We start from the raw sequence: 17,740 nt of genomic DNA on the forward strand, positions 1-17,740 counted from the left end.
AGTGTTTTTCGACAAAATTTTACAATTAGTAAGAGTTTCAAATAGGTTTTTGTCAAATTCACGGGAAGTAACTTACATCAGAGCATTATTTGAAGATTTATCGAGGTGTATATGCTGTTAACTTTGAAATAGGTTTGCGACGCCGACTATTAAATTGATTTTTCGATCGCCCCCCCCCCCCCCCCTCGTCTCGGCACTCTCGTGGCTCTGATTCTCGTTCTCCTTTCGCCCTGCCGGGTCTTCGCTTCGCCTCGGCCACTCGAAGCGAAGAGAAAATTTTCTCCGCTTTTATTCACGTTCTTCTCGCCCCGCCTATCGCTTAAGTTCGGGTAAATTCGTTCACAGTCCGAAGCAATTGAAGAGCGCGAATTACGTTGGTCAGTTCAAATCATATTTCTAAAATATATTATACCATGTTTTGTTTATCGCTTGAGACAAACGAATTGCTACATAAAGTATTGTTGTGCAGTATTGCGAATTCATTAGTCGTTTTCCGTAGTTGAACATAAAACCGTTCTCTTTGTTTTTCATCTTTTTCGTAGATGTAAACGATGAGTTCAAAAGTCACTCCGGTGAAACTTATGTGTTAATATTTTCAATTGTAACTTAATCCAGATGGTACAAAATAAGAGAGTTAACCGTTTCTTATGGTTTTATTACGGAAGAAAATGATAAGTTGCTTATCGTACGCTAAGGAACTTATGTAAGGCAAGGATAAGATTTTAGGGAAGAATAGTTAAGGAATGCAGTCAAATATTGCCTTATTAACATAACATCCTTATGCTGGATAGACGGCATAACAGCGTACTACACATCCTATGCTGCCTAGAGCTCTGCCGGATATAAATGTAAAGCCCAATAGTGAAATTCAGTGAGTCTTTATGGGAGCTGAACAACTTATGAGAGATTTTCCTGTATATTTAAAATATTTTGACAACTTAAAGTGACTTTCCTCTGAAGATGAAAACCATAGTATGCGAATCTTTTTCTTGTGGTGAAGAGAAAAAAAGTAACTGCGGCAGGAATCGACATTATACCCTAAGATTGGTAGATTGCCGTGCTATCCACTACACCACTACTTCAATTACTTACTATATGAAATTTTCTTATACGACAAAAATTCTGCCAGTCTCTTTCTTATTGTTTCGCTCACGAGCATAAGAACCGAAACAGCAAGTTTTCTCAAGTAATCCAATAAAATATGCTCAGAATAATAGCACTCCCACGATAACACAATACGCTTGCCAGAAAAAAGCTTCGCGGTTCATTCAAATGCAAACCCACTTTTAATCCCATTTATTTAATTACGTAGAACGACAAGACGAGTAAAACAACACACAGATTGTATGCCAAGGATTTGAATGACAATTAAATTAATTGGGATCAAAAATATAACGTAATAATGGTTTAAAGCGGTACTAAAATCACGAGTCTGTCTCTCGTCAACTCTTTCGTTTAGCCGCTAGAGCGATTGCATTGTCTTCGCTAGCGAAAATCGCTCTTGGCGAATGTTTACGTTCGCTATATGCTCGCAAAGGCAGAACGAGAATAGCTTTTTCGTCGCCAGAGACACGAAGCGAAGCATATCTGGCGAAATAGCTAGCGAATGAAAATAGGAATGCATACGCCGTTCCCCAATCTTTTCGACAAATCGCGTTAGCTATAGCTAGAAAGAACCAGAATCATGCCCTGGTCTGAGTGCCGATAGATCCGGGTCATGGAATTAATGTTAGACCCCAACTATCTGGATCCATTGAATATATATTGGCAGATGCCTGTCTTTCATCCCTATCGTATCTTTAGCTGCTGACTTGAGTTGTTTGAGCAAAGTCGTCGTCAATTGCAGAGTTGCGTCTGCAGTTTATGCAATTCATGTCCGGCCCTTGCTTCAACCCGCTTCGAACTCCATTTGTCCTTTCCCGCCTCCATTGAGGGAGATGCATTCGACTCATGGATGGATGTCTTTATTCTTTGCAGGAGCTGAAGGAGAGCTTCAACTACGGCCTATTCTGCCCGCCCGTCAACGGAAAGGCCGGCAAGTTCCTGGACGAGGAGCGCAGGCTGGCCGACTACCCGTTCAGCGGACCCGTCGGATACCTTGAGGTACTTACTTCTTAATTTATTTATTTTTAATGATTAATTGCGCGTTTCTGCTTGCTACTGTTTCATCTTCCGACTAGTCGGGCAGGGTGAATGCCAGGCAGGGCATTTGAAACTGCTCTCCCTGAATTGAACTCTGTGAATCGAATGATGTTGGGTTGCATCTGGAACCGAGAACAACCCAAAACTGAGTGACCTCTATCCGGCATAGCTGAATGGTTCTCTCATTTCTTAATCTGAAAGCAGTCGTGAAATGTGGAATGCAAACAGTGCCTCGTGTGCATCTGCATCGCAGCTCAAAACGGTTATCCTGTGGGATGAGATTCTTTCGCTTATTTTCTCTAATTTCCAGTGTAAACTTGTTCATGTAGTATGGAGACCTATAGTACGCGAGCAGTGTTACATGTTGCTTGTATGATATGATTAAGTTTTAGTCATTCTTTCGTCCAATTCTATAATTTTCAATCTCCATTCTCTGGAAGTTGAATGGGCGAATAGCTAGTGATTGATAGTACGATCCTGAAGCATGGAGACGATATTAGCCTAACTACTTTTGCAGCAGGTCGGAAATGTCGTCCAATGTGGTTGCTCGTCTATCGACTAAAATAGATGGATTTTTGCCCATCGCTCGTCGCTAGGCCGTGTAAGACCCATTAGACCCACTTCCTCACGAAACACTCGATTGAATGGGGCACGAGGAAATGTGGTGGAATGGAGGGAGGGTGCGAACGAGGCGAGGAAGGACTGAGAGTTAGTTCATCCATTGCCAACTTCATCCTCTAGCAGTGATTTCATGAATTGCTTTATTGACAAAAACTCAATTCCATCTTAAGGGGCACTTTGTTCTCTACCATTTTGGATTTTCACATATTTTATCTTATTATTAATAAAAAAATATACGAAAAATTGGCGGAGCCCGTTTTCGGGCATTTTTTTATTTAAGCGTATATGAAAAGTAGATACTTCCGCCGAGTTTCGCCAAGTGTCTAATACTACGCATTTCTGTGAAGTCTCTAACTTGTAACATTAAATCCTGCTCATACTTGCAACCCTGAATTTAAAATTTTCGAGCGTGCGGTCGACTCCAATTCTGGTCACCGGCGCGGCGGCGACGCGGCAAGCGTGTGGATGCGATATGGCCACATTCATTTTTCTATCTGGATAATCGATATATTAGTGATATAAAATAGTCACCATGGAGTAAAATTAATAAAAATTGGTACGAATTGCACTTATTATGTAATCGCTGGGCACTGCAAGAGGTACGCTGAAAGACTTCTTTCTTTGAGTGTATTCCGTATACTACTACGAAGAATGAATTTACCTCTCGCACTTTGCGTACGGAAACGTGCTTCTTTTGCTAAACAAGCAGACTGTCTTTCTAGGCCCGAGTCGATTAACGTTTGAATTCTTCAAGCGGGTTCGATTTGACGGCAGAAACATATTATGGCACGTTTTTTCGAGTATTGAGCCTGAAAACATTTAAATTCAATGATAGGACTATTAGCATAATATCACGCGTGGCAAAAGCAGTGATGAGAATTTTAAACATACGTACAGGGGTGAGGGCAAACGAATATTTGGGCTAAGAACAGTTTGGTTTCAGATTAGGAAAGTCAACTCGGGCTGCAATAGCAGTAATAATAATAATAATAATAATTTATTTGTCCAAGGATCTACAAGAAGACACATAAAAAAAGGGAGAAGGAGGTTCGTACAATTTAGTAGATTATAAACATATGGTTGAGATGTTATGTACAAGCAGGGGCGCAGCTTGGAATTAAGGCTGAGAGGGTGGAGGGGTTTAGGTGCAACTCACACCGGGGTGTGTGGAGTATGGTATACCCACCAGGATAATCGGTAGGTGCGAGATTAATAAATTGCGGAATTTTAAAGATAAATGGTTCAAAATGGTGAATTTTACGGCGTTCTGAGGGATGTTTTATTCATCCTTACACTATTATATTAGTAATATCAATCCAATTAAGTAAAATGGGTTAAACTTAAACATTTCTCTGAGCTCTAGGGGGGGGGTTTATCCCCAAACCCCCCCCCCCCCCTCACTGTGCCACTGTGTACAAGTATGTATTTTCACATATAATATATTTTCAAAACATGAAAATGAAGCACTAGGTTGTTAAGTCCATCAGGTATTCCGTAACAGAATAATAATTCTTTTCAAGCAGGAATGCCTTCAACTTCTTGTAAACAATACCAATGAGTAAAATTGATTTTTTAAATGGCGCGGGAGTTCATTGTATGTTCTGAGTGCCTTTCTCTTGGACCTAATTTAGTTCTATTTGTCCTCACTGTATTATAGTGAAGGCTTTGCCTATTTCTGGTTTCATAATTATGAAAATTGGAGTTAATTTCAAACATGTCCAGATTTTTATGCGTAAATATTAGCAGAGATAATAAATAGACACGTGGTAATGGGAGGATCTTCAAAGTTTTAAAGATGGGGCTAGAGGGAGCATCATATAAGGTTTTTTAAATATAATTCTAATTGCTCTTTTTTGTATTGTAAATATTTTGGATGTGTGAGGTGATGAGCCCCAAAAAATCATGTTATACGACATCAGGGAATGAAAAGCACCATGGCATACAGTAAGTAAGATGTGTACATTTACAGAGTTTCGGAGGTGGCGCAAAAGGTAGCGAATAGAGCTAAGTTTATTGGCTAAAGATTCAATATTCTTAAACCAGGACATATTACCACTTATATATGAACCTAGAAATTTAGTTGAAGCAACATTCTCAATGGACTTTTTATCAATTTTAATTAAAATACTTTCCAGATGACTTTTATGACCAAATTGTACAATATGTGACTTTTCAGTGTTTAATTTCAGTTCATTATCAACGCACCAGTGAAGAATGATTTCATTAGCAGATTTAGAACTCATGATAAGGAGTCATTTTTTGATGGAGCAGAAAGTAAGATGTTTGTGTCATGAGCGTATATTATGATTTCAGCATTAGGAATATTGGAAAAGGATGCTGGAAAATTGTTTATGTAGATTAGAAAAAGAACTGGACCCAATATGGACCCTTGAGGTACACCAACAGAACTGGAACTAATCTCTGAACAATATCTATTAGCCTTCATGGAGAGTGGCACAGCTTGTGTTCGATTGGTGAGGTAGGAGTGAAGCCATTTGTTAGCTATACCTCTCACGCCCAGATTATTAATTTTGTTGAGAAGGCATGAGTGATTAACATAATCAAACGCCTTAGAAAAGTCATTGACGAATCCCATTAATTTTTGTTTTTGGTCAAGAGAAGACAGTAAGAAGTCAGTGGCTTGAAGTAAGGCTGTAGTATTGGAATGGTTTTTTCGAAACCTTTGTTGATTAGAAGACAATTGGGCAAATTTTTCTAAGAATGATGTAAATTGGTTACAGAAAATTTTTTCAAAGACTTTCGACAGAACATTTTGAAGTGCAATTGGTCTATAATTAGTTAAGTTATTAGAGCATCCCTTATTTTTATACAGAGGGATGATTTTTGAATGTTTCAGAGAAGATGGGAAGATGCCTTTCCTGAGGGATTCATTGACAAGAAATAAGAGAGGTTCTTTTATATAGTTATAAGAAGGATATAATATTTTCCCTGGGATTTCATCAGGGCCTGAGTAGTTTTTGCTGGCAAATGTGGATATGTATTATGGTTCTTAGTTCAGGTTCGGTACAAGGGTGAATGAAGAATGAGGAGGCCAGAGGGGGAGGGGGGTTAGATGATGGAGTGAGTTATTGGAAGAGGTAGAAGGTGAAGTGGTTGCTGATTTGAGTGTAATAAGGTCGTTAAATTCATTTATTAGGTTTGAACATGTAATGTGTAAGTCATCCTCTGACTGTACAATTCCAGGGAGAATGTGTTCATGGAATTTCCCTGTTGACTCACATATAATATTCCAGGACACTTTGGATTTATTTTTTGATGCAAGTACCCTATTATTGTTATAAGATGTTTTGGCATATTCCAAGAGTCTTCAAAGAGAGGATGCCTTGCCTTGGAGAGGGTTCTTATAGCTGTTGAAAGTCCAGTCGGTATTTTAGTCTTCTCTTCTTTGTCACTAGTACTCCTTCTTTTCCCCTGAGCACCTAAGTCGATTTTTTTTTTTAAATTTGTAATTGAGTATTTCTAAATATTCCTCTTCATGTCTGCTAATTCGTATATTTTCTTGTTGTCTTGCCTTCGTTTAGTCTTCAGCCCACTTCCTTGGTTTCAATTAAAAATAGGTAATGTATGTAGTAAGTTCTTTTAGATCTTCTCTATTTTTTGGCCGTAATCACTGCATCATCTGCAAAGACCAACAGATAAATATTTCCTGGAGTTGTGGCTCCTCTTGGGCTGCTTCCGGTTCTCTTCAGTGCCTCTTCCGCTGCTGTGTTGGACAGGAGGCAGTCTCACTCCTCAGCTCATTGCAAATCTCTCACAATCTTTAATTTTCCTTTAGACTCAACCATACGCATTTTACTCAATAACTTGTTCTGGAAATCCATATTTCTTCAATGCTGTTCCAAGCTTTTCCTTACTTATGGAGTCATAGGATTTGCTGAAGTCTAGGGGCATAAGGAACAGATCCTTATATTCCCAACACATTGAGGCTGACTCTTTCCGAATAGGCTTTTGGTCAATCTCTCCTATCATCTCCCCTGCCTCCTCTCCAAGTCTGTTTAGCACAAATTTAGGAAGCATTTTCATGTTGCAATTATTGACGATTTGCATCTATAGTTTCGGAAGGCTTGCTGTTGGTGTTTCCAAACTATATTTTTTTCTGATGCTGGGTGAGTCGTGCACTAAACCTTGACCTGGAGGACACTCGTTGAATTGAGTAGGAATGTGTGAATTGTCCTCCGCTGCCCATCTGCATGAATTCTCTTCTGCTAATACACTTTTTGTTTTTTGCCTTGATTTGTCGGATGAGAGTGGTTGAAGATTTTTGTATTTTTGCTGTGGTCAACGTTCTTTTTACTCTAAATCATATGTTTTACTTTGTAAAAAGTGTCCCTATTGCTTCTTTGACCAATAAATGAATGTTTTGAGAAATACATACATGCATACACTCTCATTGGCAGCAAATACTTGTTATGATTATGTATAATGCATTGCAATTTCTGCTTTGTGATTTTACATGCCTTTCTTGTTGAGAGAATAAAAACATGGGCCGCCTCTCTTTCTACTCATCCACATCTACGTACTACCTTGCAAGCGTGTGGCGCCAGCTGTGTACTCACACAAAGGAAATGCTCCAAATCACACCTAGCATTCATTAAAGTCCTTTATGGTTTAGGGGGGAACACGAATCCCCATAGCTAACTGTTCGGCAAAGTATCTCTCGTAATTTATCGCTTGTATCGGACCTGGAAATGTAGTTGGGTTAGAATGAGCTTTTCTCCATGTCGTTAAGAATGATATCTATTCAAAATTGCTCTAGCAATCTAAGCCTAGCACGCAGCCTCCGAGTCTCTAGCGGCACTGAACCTAATTCGTTTAACATCTGTGTAACGCTTTCTGTGCGCCCATAGCAGTTTTTGATGAATCACGCAGCTTACCTTAGTATTTTATTAAGTTTATGGGTTAATTCTTTCTGCACCGGATCCCATATGACATCGCTGCATATCCAAGGTGTGGCCAGAAGAGTGTGAAATAGCACCTTTCTTTTACTTTCTCATCCGAAAATCTTCCCACAATACGCTCAACGAATCCTATATTCTACTGGGCTCTACCACAAACATTTATTATGTGTGTTCTAAACTATAGGTTTGAAGTTATCGAAACTCCCAGATACTTCTCTCTTCTGTCGCACCATCGCATGTTTGCACCATCCTCAGCACATCCTTGGGGATAGTTGCGCGACCTCCGCAGGAAATGTGCCGCCACGCATTTGCTCGGATTAAGTTTGAGTCCCCACTCTTGGCTCCACACATTAACCTTGTTTAAATCCAATGAAAGATTTGCAGTGTCAGAGTGATCTTTGATTTTGCAATAGATTTCAGACAAATAAAAATAATTTAAACTTATTTTACTGGTAATGCGAGAGCCTAGGTGATTAATGTACGTAATGAACAATAGGCCGATTACGCTTCCTAGTGGCACACCTGATTTCACTTTCACGACATTCGAGCTAATTCTGCCAAGAACTAATTTTTGCATACGATCACTCAGAAAGTTGCATATCCATTTAACCACTATCTCCTTTAGCTCTCTTGACTCTAATTTGTATAAAAATTTGTTGATAGGCACCGCATCAAAGGGTTTCTTAAAATCTAGAAATAATGCGTCGACTTGTCTTTTCGATTCACCAAGATTTGAGAGCGTCATGAGGGAAGAGTGCGCGCTGTGTTTTGCATGATCTACCTTTTTGGGAGTCGTGCTGATAGCTATGGAGGAAGTTACGCCTGTCCAGGAAAGACATGATATTGTTAACGCTGATATGTTTGAGTATCTTGCCTATAATCGATGTTTATCCCAGATAGCACAAAGCAGTAAGAAAGTTTCTTATGGTTTTCTTATGGAAAAAATTGGTAAGCAGCTTATCGTATACTAAGGGGCTTACATAGGCAAGGGTAAGATTTTTAGGAAAGAATAGGTAAGGAATGCTGTCAAATATCCTCAGACAACGTAATTAGCTTTTGTTGGAGCGCCAAAGGTGGCTGAACAGCATACTACACATGCTACGCTGCTCATCCTGACATGAATTTATAGCTTATTATGACCTCTACAATAATATAGTGGAGTAAGTCAACCCTCAACCTTCAATCTCCTTGTTTGATTAGTGCTGAACATTGGACTGAGTTTGTTTTTACTTGGTGCTCACCGTGTACCTCCCTTACCACTTAAACCAGCCCTGTTTATACCTTGACTTTGAATAGTGATTTCTTTCATCTATTCCTCAGTGAATAGAATGTCTAAATTACATGTGGTATCGTATGTAGTGTATATACTTTGAAGTGGAAATATAACGTGTTACCTTTGTCAATATTTTTGGTGACTAGTTTCCCATCTTCATCGAATTATGAATCTACAGTTGAAGATTTTCTAAATTTTCATATTACCAATAAGATTTCAGATTTTCTTGAAGTGATTCACCAAGGACTTTTTTCTTGAAATTTTGCAGTGCGGTACGCATGGATTTCCTGGTTTTTGAGCGTTGCGCAGCGTAACGTTACTTTACTTTAGGTTCCATACATTTTCTACCTTACGTTATGGACTTCTTGAGCAAGTTGTACAGTTTTCTCTGTTTCCCAAGGTCCCTCCCAGTATCGTTGTTGTACCAGCGAGGATTTTTACTATCAAATTTCATTTTTTGCGGATTATATTCGTTGATTCTTTGGCGTTGAATTCTAAGTATTTCCATCAACTGTCAGTGCTTTTACTCTTGTAGCTATGAAGTCAGGGTACGATCCATTTAGCTTCCCCCTAAATGTAATGGAGTTGCATTTATCAAATAAATAAATAATCCATTTTGGTTTTACAGATGACACTACTCCAATTTTTGAGGTTGCAAAATCGATTTGTTTTATAATTTGTTATTTGATTTATTTAACTTATGATGGCTTACTGCTAGGTCTAATATTTCATTCCCCCTCGTAGGCTCGTCAACTACTTAAGTACACACAAAAGTGCACAATTGTGCAAGTGAGTGATTTGTTTGTGCGTTTAGTAATATCTCTCTGATTTGTCTTTTCTTTGAATTCGGTTTTACAGTGTAAGAATCCCAATTGGTAGTTGAGAAATGAAAATCTTCCCCCATAATTATTACCTACGCTTTGCTTTCTCTCAAATTAAATGCAGGTATTTGATTTTATAATTGATAAATAATATCAACTTCTAAGTATGGAGCTCCATAAAAAGAGCAAACATGCATACTCTTTTTGTTACATTGTTTAGTTTTACACCATACGCCTTCTATTTCATTGTCAGTAATTTCGAAGGAGGACCTGTGTAAATGTTATTTAACTGCTAGAAAAACTCTGCCACCTGTCCTATTGCATTGATAGTATTATAGATTTTGTGTCCTGAAGGGAAAACTTCGCTGCCGCTTATATCCTCTGTAAGCTCTTTGTTCCTATGATGACGTTTAACGTCCTGAAATTAGATATGCTCTATCTCAGCACGCTTGTTTTTAACACCATGGCAATTAACTACGGCAAGGTTAATTTCATACGTTTTAGGTTGAGTTTTGGTTGGTTCATTTCCAGGCTTCTGTGTATTAGGTGGTTGAATTTCAATGGAAGTGCTAATTACATTTGATGTATGTAATTTCTTTCTCTGGAGTGTGTGTTTTGGAAATATTGTCACTATTGTGCGACATTACTGCTGCTAAGTTTACTGTGATGTGAAAATTTTTGCAATGGGCATTACCTCAGAGACTACTTATAGTCAAATTGTTACCTGCTTGTTACGATGCCCACTCGATGACGCGATGAAGTAATTTTCGATTGCATAATGTAAAAGATCTTAATGTACGATTTCATAGAAGAAGAAACGTGATTAAAAATAAATCTTTGTCATCAAATGTCATGATTTTGGTTTCCTCAAGAATCGTGCGCCATCACGGAAGCATTGATTGAAATTGTGTGTCTTAACACTTCCTTTTATATTTTTTGCTCATGGTTGGGATAATCCTTCTTTAAGGGTGATATATTCTTTCCACAGCTAATCAGGTCATGCAATCTTGAAGCGTATGTTTGTTACATATGTGTGTGGGATGGTTTGATTTTTAAATGTCCATTGTCTCAGTGTGACCATTCCATTTGCCCATTTTAAAAAGTGGAATTTCATGACTGCTGTTTACGGCACAACATTGTGATTTGGAAGTAAATGCCATGCGTACGCAGCATGCACTGTATCAACATCTATGTTTGGAGTGTGCTCCGGGCATTTGAATGGTGCTATATATTGACTCCCATACTTCTGATGTATATGATTTAATGTCTACGTGGATGAGACTGGGCGAACAATATCTACTCGTCTCAAAGATCATCAAAGGCATTTCCGACTTGGTCAACCGGAAAAATCAGCCATAGTCGAGCATAGCTTGGATGAGGACCATAAATACGGTGGGATGACACCGGAGTTTTATGGCGATCGAATCATTTCTGGGATCGTTTAACCAAAGAGGTGATTGAAATAAGACTTGAAAATAAGAACGTAAACAGAGACACCAGATTTTCGATCAGCAGCTCTTGGAATAGAACCCTTAAAAGAGTTATGCTTGCCTGAGCTAAGTCTACGCTGGTCCACGGTCTTCCACAACAACAATCGGATCTCGACCAATCCGGCTCCTCCTAACGCTGGGCTTCAACGGTCACTTCGAATTTTCTGTCAGTAGCCGTGAGAATGGGTAGCGAGTCGGCAGTGGCGCCGACTCCATGGGGCCTGAGGGGGCCCGAGCCCCCTCAAAGATTCTTTTGGGGGGGCGGAGCCCCCTCAATATTTCAAGAAAATAATTAAGTTATATTATGCTTTGTGAAACCACAAAAATATATTGGTAATTTTTATTTCCCATGTTTGACGATAGTTACCTTTTAAAATAAATTCAACAATGTGTTTAAACGAATAATTATAGTGTTTCGGTGTTGCGACACACTGTGAATTTAACCTCTTCCTGGGGCAAGACCTCGGATATGGGCCCCCCCAATATTTTTTATAAGTCGGCGCCCCTGCGAGTCGGTACCCGAAACGTCGGCGCTCTTACATAATCTTACCCGCGCGGTATCCCGAGAAGATTTTTCGAATACTTCTGATGCATTTTGGGATCAGGTCTGGGTTTATTAATTTTGATGGAAGAAGCATTGTTGCCAGGTATCATATCTGCTATGTGAACATATCAAAGATACTTTGATGACATCTTGTAAATAGTCTTTTATGTTGGGGTTTATAAGTACATAATTTGTTGTGGATACGAAGGAATGTATTGCACTGACATTTGTGCCTCTTCTTCCAGCTCAAGTACAAGCGGCGAGTGTACAAGATGGTGAATCTGGATGAGAAGCAGCTCAAGGCATTGCACACACGGGCCAACCTGCGGCGCCTGCTTGACTATGTCGCCAACGGGCAGGTCGAGAAGGTCACAAAGATGTGCTCAAAGGGACTTGACCCCAACTTCCACTGCCCCGAGACTGGAGGTATGCCACTACATGGTGTGAAAGTATCTATTAGGGATGACATTTACACTTCCCTTTGTGGTGATAGCTTTGTGAGCATTAATCACCATGACTTTTTTCAAATGGCACTTATGAATCATAATTTACTTTTTTGAATACATGTTGTGAATGTTTATGCCAAGTTCCACTTCTCGTAAATGACTCTTAATAGATATTTTGTTGTCTCAAATGAAAGAAGAGTCTCAACTCAGTTGGATTGATCGCAAGGAAGGCATTGCCTAATTATGTTTAATCTAATAATGGCCTACTTATGGCCTACTGTGGAGGAACTGAGTGGGTTATATCGCTAGCAATTGAACATGGTGTTTGCCCATAAGTATCTCTACATGCTTAGCTGCCACAATTATATTTTCGTCAATCACGTACTGTGGCATTTTTTCATTAAGTGCACCTCCGGAGGTGTTATGGCTTTCAAAAGTGCTCATCTCATTGATTTCTATGGTATCATTAGCGGAAAAAAATGAACTATTTATCTGCATATGATTCATTACAAGCATAGTTTCTCCATCAAATGTATCTGTTGAGTTTATGCATTAACTGTATGAAGCAAGACAGATGCATGTAATTCCTGTGTTAATTAATATTGCGTGCACTCTAGTCTGTGTCTCTGCCTCATAGGAATAGTCAGTACAGTCAATGTTGCATCAAGAGAATGTACTCCTGTGGTTTGCCTTTTCACCCTCTGATCATTTGCAGGGTTGATATGTTGTGGTTTGTCGCTGAGCACTTTCTTTTGAGGAGTTCTCCCATGGTGGGTGGTTTTGTGGCGTGAATTATATGCTCTTGGGTCTTTGAGAGGGAAACGATTGCTATTTGAATTTGCATCAAAGATGATGACCTTCTGGTCGTAATCTTTGATGCAAATGTGGTGCTGGGCCCTGCTATGAACCATTACTGGTACAGAATTGAAAAGGTTGTTCCTCTTGTGTCATGGTTAATGTTTTTAAAGCCTACAATGTCAATCTTAACCCTTCGACGCCGTCCTATGTACTGCGCATCGACCCCTTAAACCTTAGTTTGTTGCCACCATTCGACCGCGCACCATTACCGCATGCTTTGTTCAAAACTGCTCTTTATGCACAAAATGTTATGAGTGTTTGATACAATTGTCTTTGTGAATTGTAAAGGAATGAAGGAAATGAGCAGGGCTTCCAGGGCCATAACAGTTTATAGAAATATTTAAGTATACCGGAACTAGCCGCGGTGATAACTTTTACGGAGTCACCCGCAATGCACAAATAGTGCGAAAAATCCACAGAGGAAAAATCATTTGCCTCAGCCGGGATCCCGGTCAAGGCGAATGATTTTTCCTCTGTGGATTTTTCGCACAGTTGATAGAAATAACCAAGAAAGAAGAAACGAGGCAGTCATTTCACATTTGTAGATCAATGCGGAGAGATAGTTAGTTCTTATGTATAGTGCGCAAAGGATAGGAAGTGCTAAGTTTTTTTAGGATTGAAGGAGAAAAGTGGTGAAAAAACTAGTTTATCATGAACACACGTGATATTCATTTTAAGAATAGGCCAACAAGAAAAAGTATGAAATCAAGACTAAATTCGCACATTGAACTGGTTGGAAAAGAAAGTGAAGAAATACTTGATTCAAAGTTACTTACAGTGAGAGAAGTACTGTGTGTTTTTTCTATAGCCTTATGGGTTTGAAATTTATCAGACTAACAGAAAAACAGTAAGAAATGCGTTTCATCCATGGAACCAAACAAGAATTCCTGTTATTACGGAAAATAAGGCGACTGAAAAGTTAGAAACATTACACAACGAATGGATTAAGGTGCGGCGACATAAAGAGAGAATGGGAACTACCGTGGATATTTAGAGATGGGAATCTTTCGTAACGAAACTTGATAATTTGTTTGACATTGCAAGGGGCGGTGCCATTGAATTTTTAACGCACGCAGTTCATCTCTCGGATAAATGTGCGTGGGATGAAGAAGTAAAAATCATATGCAATCGAATAGGAGCATGAAATGCAGTTATTAGTGGAATAGATTTCAATATGTTCAAGAAGAAAGAAAAAGTTGTGGTTCTCCGCTCCTTGTGCTGCATCTGCTCCCAACAGTGACTTTCAGATCCTAAAATTACGAAAGTGTTAACCTGGACATAGTGAAAGGAGTATGAAAGAGGTGTTCAAACCACTTGTGGTACCTGAATGAGGAGTTGATAGGCCAGTTATTCTCTGACGGATCCTTTTCTGGGTGTGAATAGGAAAACGTGATACGCCATATGAGGGCACGTGAGGGAAAATATGATCCACCAAAGATGGCATTCTATAAACGTAAAGACCTGAGAACGGTATCTATATCAAATGTTGACACCACTAATTCGAGAAAGCTATTTAATGCATTGGAAATATGAACTCCATTCTTTGATGTGCCCACGCAAGAATGGTATAAACATCCTGATTACAAGAACGATTTGCAAATTATTCGGGGTCTTCAAGTGGTAGATGATTGTGCAGAGAGAGGGTTGAAACTAATTCAAGATTTTAAACCAGTCACGTATAAGGAAGAGAGCTTTCAAAATTAATTACTAACATTAAATGTGAATTTTCATCGTAGCACAGCCCTTAATGTGCGCAAATACACTTTAAATTCCAAATATGGGATGTCAGTGAAAGATTAGAAGTACAAAAATGTATTTTATTTTGGTTAATATGTACTGAACTTCATGGGCAAGTGAAAATACGAGTACATTGATCACTTTGATTGGAAGTATTGTCGTTGCAATTAAATTCTTTTTAATGTGAGCACATTTCTTCAAAGACTACATCTTGCTATCAGGAGCAAAGTCTGTGCGGAGGGAGGGGAGAGGGTGGAGGGGAAGTTTCTAGTAAGTGGTGCGGGCCGTACCTCAGTGGCGCCGCGGTGCGGGGTAGCGCCCTGGGGGTGGATTGCATTACGATGGACGATATTTCGTAAACGCTTAGAGATAGGTCAAAACAAACAGAAAATCAGCCCTAAAGGGCCTTACTTGTACGTTTTACATAGTAATAGCACTTTTTCCGATCAAAATATTTCAATTGAAGGTCCTCAGTACTTAGGGCCCTTGGGGCACGGGTTGCCGTTATTTTAACACTAGGAGGACGGGAGTTTCGCGCTACCTAGAAGGACGGCTAGGGGTCATTTGACCCCTAAAATGTATTTAGGAATAAAACGCCTAATATTTATCCAATGTTCAGTTTAATCGTATTAATAGTTGAATCAGTTCATTAAAAAAACTATTTAACATTATTAAATGTTATTTCCATCGTCAAAAGTTAATAACAATTATTTTAAAGAATCATGAATTCAACCGTATTTAGTAGTCGATTGAAAATCTAATAATGAAAAAACATACTCAATACAAAATTTGTGTTACATGTTTAAACAATAGGCGTACTGCGTTTACAAAATTTCAATTAAAATTTTTAAAACTTATTACTTTGTTGTAAATCTCAGACGGACAGTATTTTTTCAGCGCTGATTCCACAAAATATTTTTTTGCACTGAATACGATTGGACGATCTATTCATCTACATTTTAATCTACACACTAACACGCAAGCCGCTTTAAAACGTGTGGCAGGGGGTGTTAGGACACCAGCTGTTTGCACATGAAAAGGTATTTGGAAAATGCAAAGGAAATTGAGGCATTGCTTCTATTTGATGGTACTTGGCACCTTTTTCTTTTTTGTGCCCGTGGAGAAAAGGCTGTTGGATTTGGAGACGTGTGAATAAATTGATGCATGATATTCATCATATCTACTCCCGCTTTGTTTTTTATTATGAAATAGGATGATCTCTGGTATTCTTTTATTCGTTTCGGAAATAGTGTCGTCTGAGATCATGCTGCTGAGTAAAAGTACATTATTGTTCTAGTTTGCCTGATTATACGTAAGACTTTGGCCTAAGGTATTTTTGAACACGTGCTTTGAATGGATTACATGGCTATTTTAGGGGTCATGGATATTCGTGCGTCACGCCTGTTTTTTCAGACTGTCCGTGCAAGAGAAGTTTTCCATTTTTTATGATTTTCTGCCAGCTGGATAAATAGAAAATAATTGTTACAAGTTACATTTATTCCTGGATTCTTGTATGCTACGGTCTCTGTAGTAAATATTTATTTGCCCAACACTTGATTTGATGGCCATTCATCATCTTTGCCACAATATGGATATTCATTTAGGCTGTATTTTCATTTCTTATCTGTCAAAACCGAGTACATACTCGATTCCAAATTTGTCTGGTTTATTTGGAATATACCTCATAAAAGGATAGCTGAATTTTGTTGGATAGAGCTGTGCATTTGCTGTTACGCCAAAGTTACCATCGAATTCACTATTTTGGACTTCGTCGCTTCCATCACACGCAAATGTTGATGGATTGGTCATAATGTCCTTGAACTGATGTTTACGCTTCACTTCCAGACTGATCTTCAATATTACCTTCAGCTATTCGAATCGCAACGATTCTCTTCTTATGATATATTTCTCGATTTCTTACTTTCTTCCTCAACTCGCTACTGATATGCTTGCGAAAAAATCTACAAATTAAAGCCCATCATGGTAGAATCTTCTCAAGTTGCATTGGAGGTATAAAAAGCTGGAGAGCATTAGAAATTCGTACAAAAGGACAAAAATTTCAAAAGCGCTAACGCTAATTGCCGTTCGAAAGGCAGGGACTCAACCACCAACCGTATCCTGATTCGTATCTTCCAAGAACCTGCAGTAATGCTTTTTCTCCAGCCTACGTGCGAATTCCAAGGGTAAGATTTACAGTGGAATTTTACAGTCCACCCAATTCCTCCGCTCTCTCAAAAGGAGACAGAATTTTTCCCCAGGGCGCAGTGTGCAGTCAACCCGCCCCAAACCCCGACGGGGTCAGGCGGCACTAATGCTGGACACACGGCAAAGGGGCAAGGCTAAGTGACAGTGCCGTCAGGCCAGAAAAATGAAACAGTTATTCGTAAACTTGATGAGGCGATATTGAAAATAATGTCTCTAGGAGCTCTGAATCTTGGCCGACAGAAAACAGTCATGGGATACGTGACGATTTTCCGGTGTGGATAATACAATTATCATTGAACAATAAATAAAACAAAATTAAAATATCATAATTACATGAATTTACGCCAATCAAGGTTTGAAAACGTTTTATTTCCCTTTGCTGCCCGAAAAAATCGAATGATTGAGCACGAGTCCCTGGGTTTTTGAATACAGATAGGAGCCCTTGGGACGAAACTGGCATTGAACCGGGTACTTCCAGGTTCAAAATGAAGCAAATCATCTACCACACTAGCCTCTTGCTGATTATATGATATATACATGGCACTAAAGTGCACACGGGCAAGAAAATAGCGCGAAAACCAGTTGTGGGTCAAATGACCCCTAGCCGTCCTTCTAGGTATAACACGTTATAAAAATTTAAAACAAAACATTATTGTTGAATTTTTACTAATTTATCAAAATATA

The 17,740-nt window shown here is 39.0% G+C and overlaps 1 protein-coding gene across 3 annotated transcripts in view; it reads left to right on the forward strand.

Moving 5' to 3' along the window:
• LOC124162918 (SH3 and multiple ankyrin repeat domains protein 1) overlaps nucleotides 1–17,740 on the forward strand; it is a 212,181-nt gene that overhangs the window by 136,505 nt on the left and 57,936 nt on the right. For all 3 annotated transcript variants that reach the window (XM_046539656.1, XM_046539657.1, XM_046539654.1), the window contains exons 4-5: nucleotides 1,978–2,103; nucleotides 12,056–12,236. In XM_046539656.1, the coding sequence (XP_046395612.1) occupies nucleotides 1,978–2,103; nucleotides 12,056–12,236 (307 nt within the window). The remainder of the gene's footprint in view (nucleotides 1–1,977; nucleotides 2,104–12,055; nucleotides 12,237–17,740) is intronic.

Source organism: Ischnura elegans, chromosome 7 (assembly GCF_921293095.1).
Source record: "Ischnura elegans chromosome 7, ioIscEleg1.1, whole genome shotgun sequence".
In the NCBI taxonomy this organism is placed as follows: domain Eukaryota; kingdom Metazoa; phylum Arthropoda; class Insecta; order Odonata; family Coenagrionidae; genus Ischnura; species Ischnura elegans.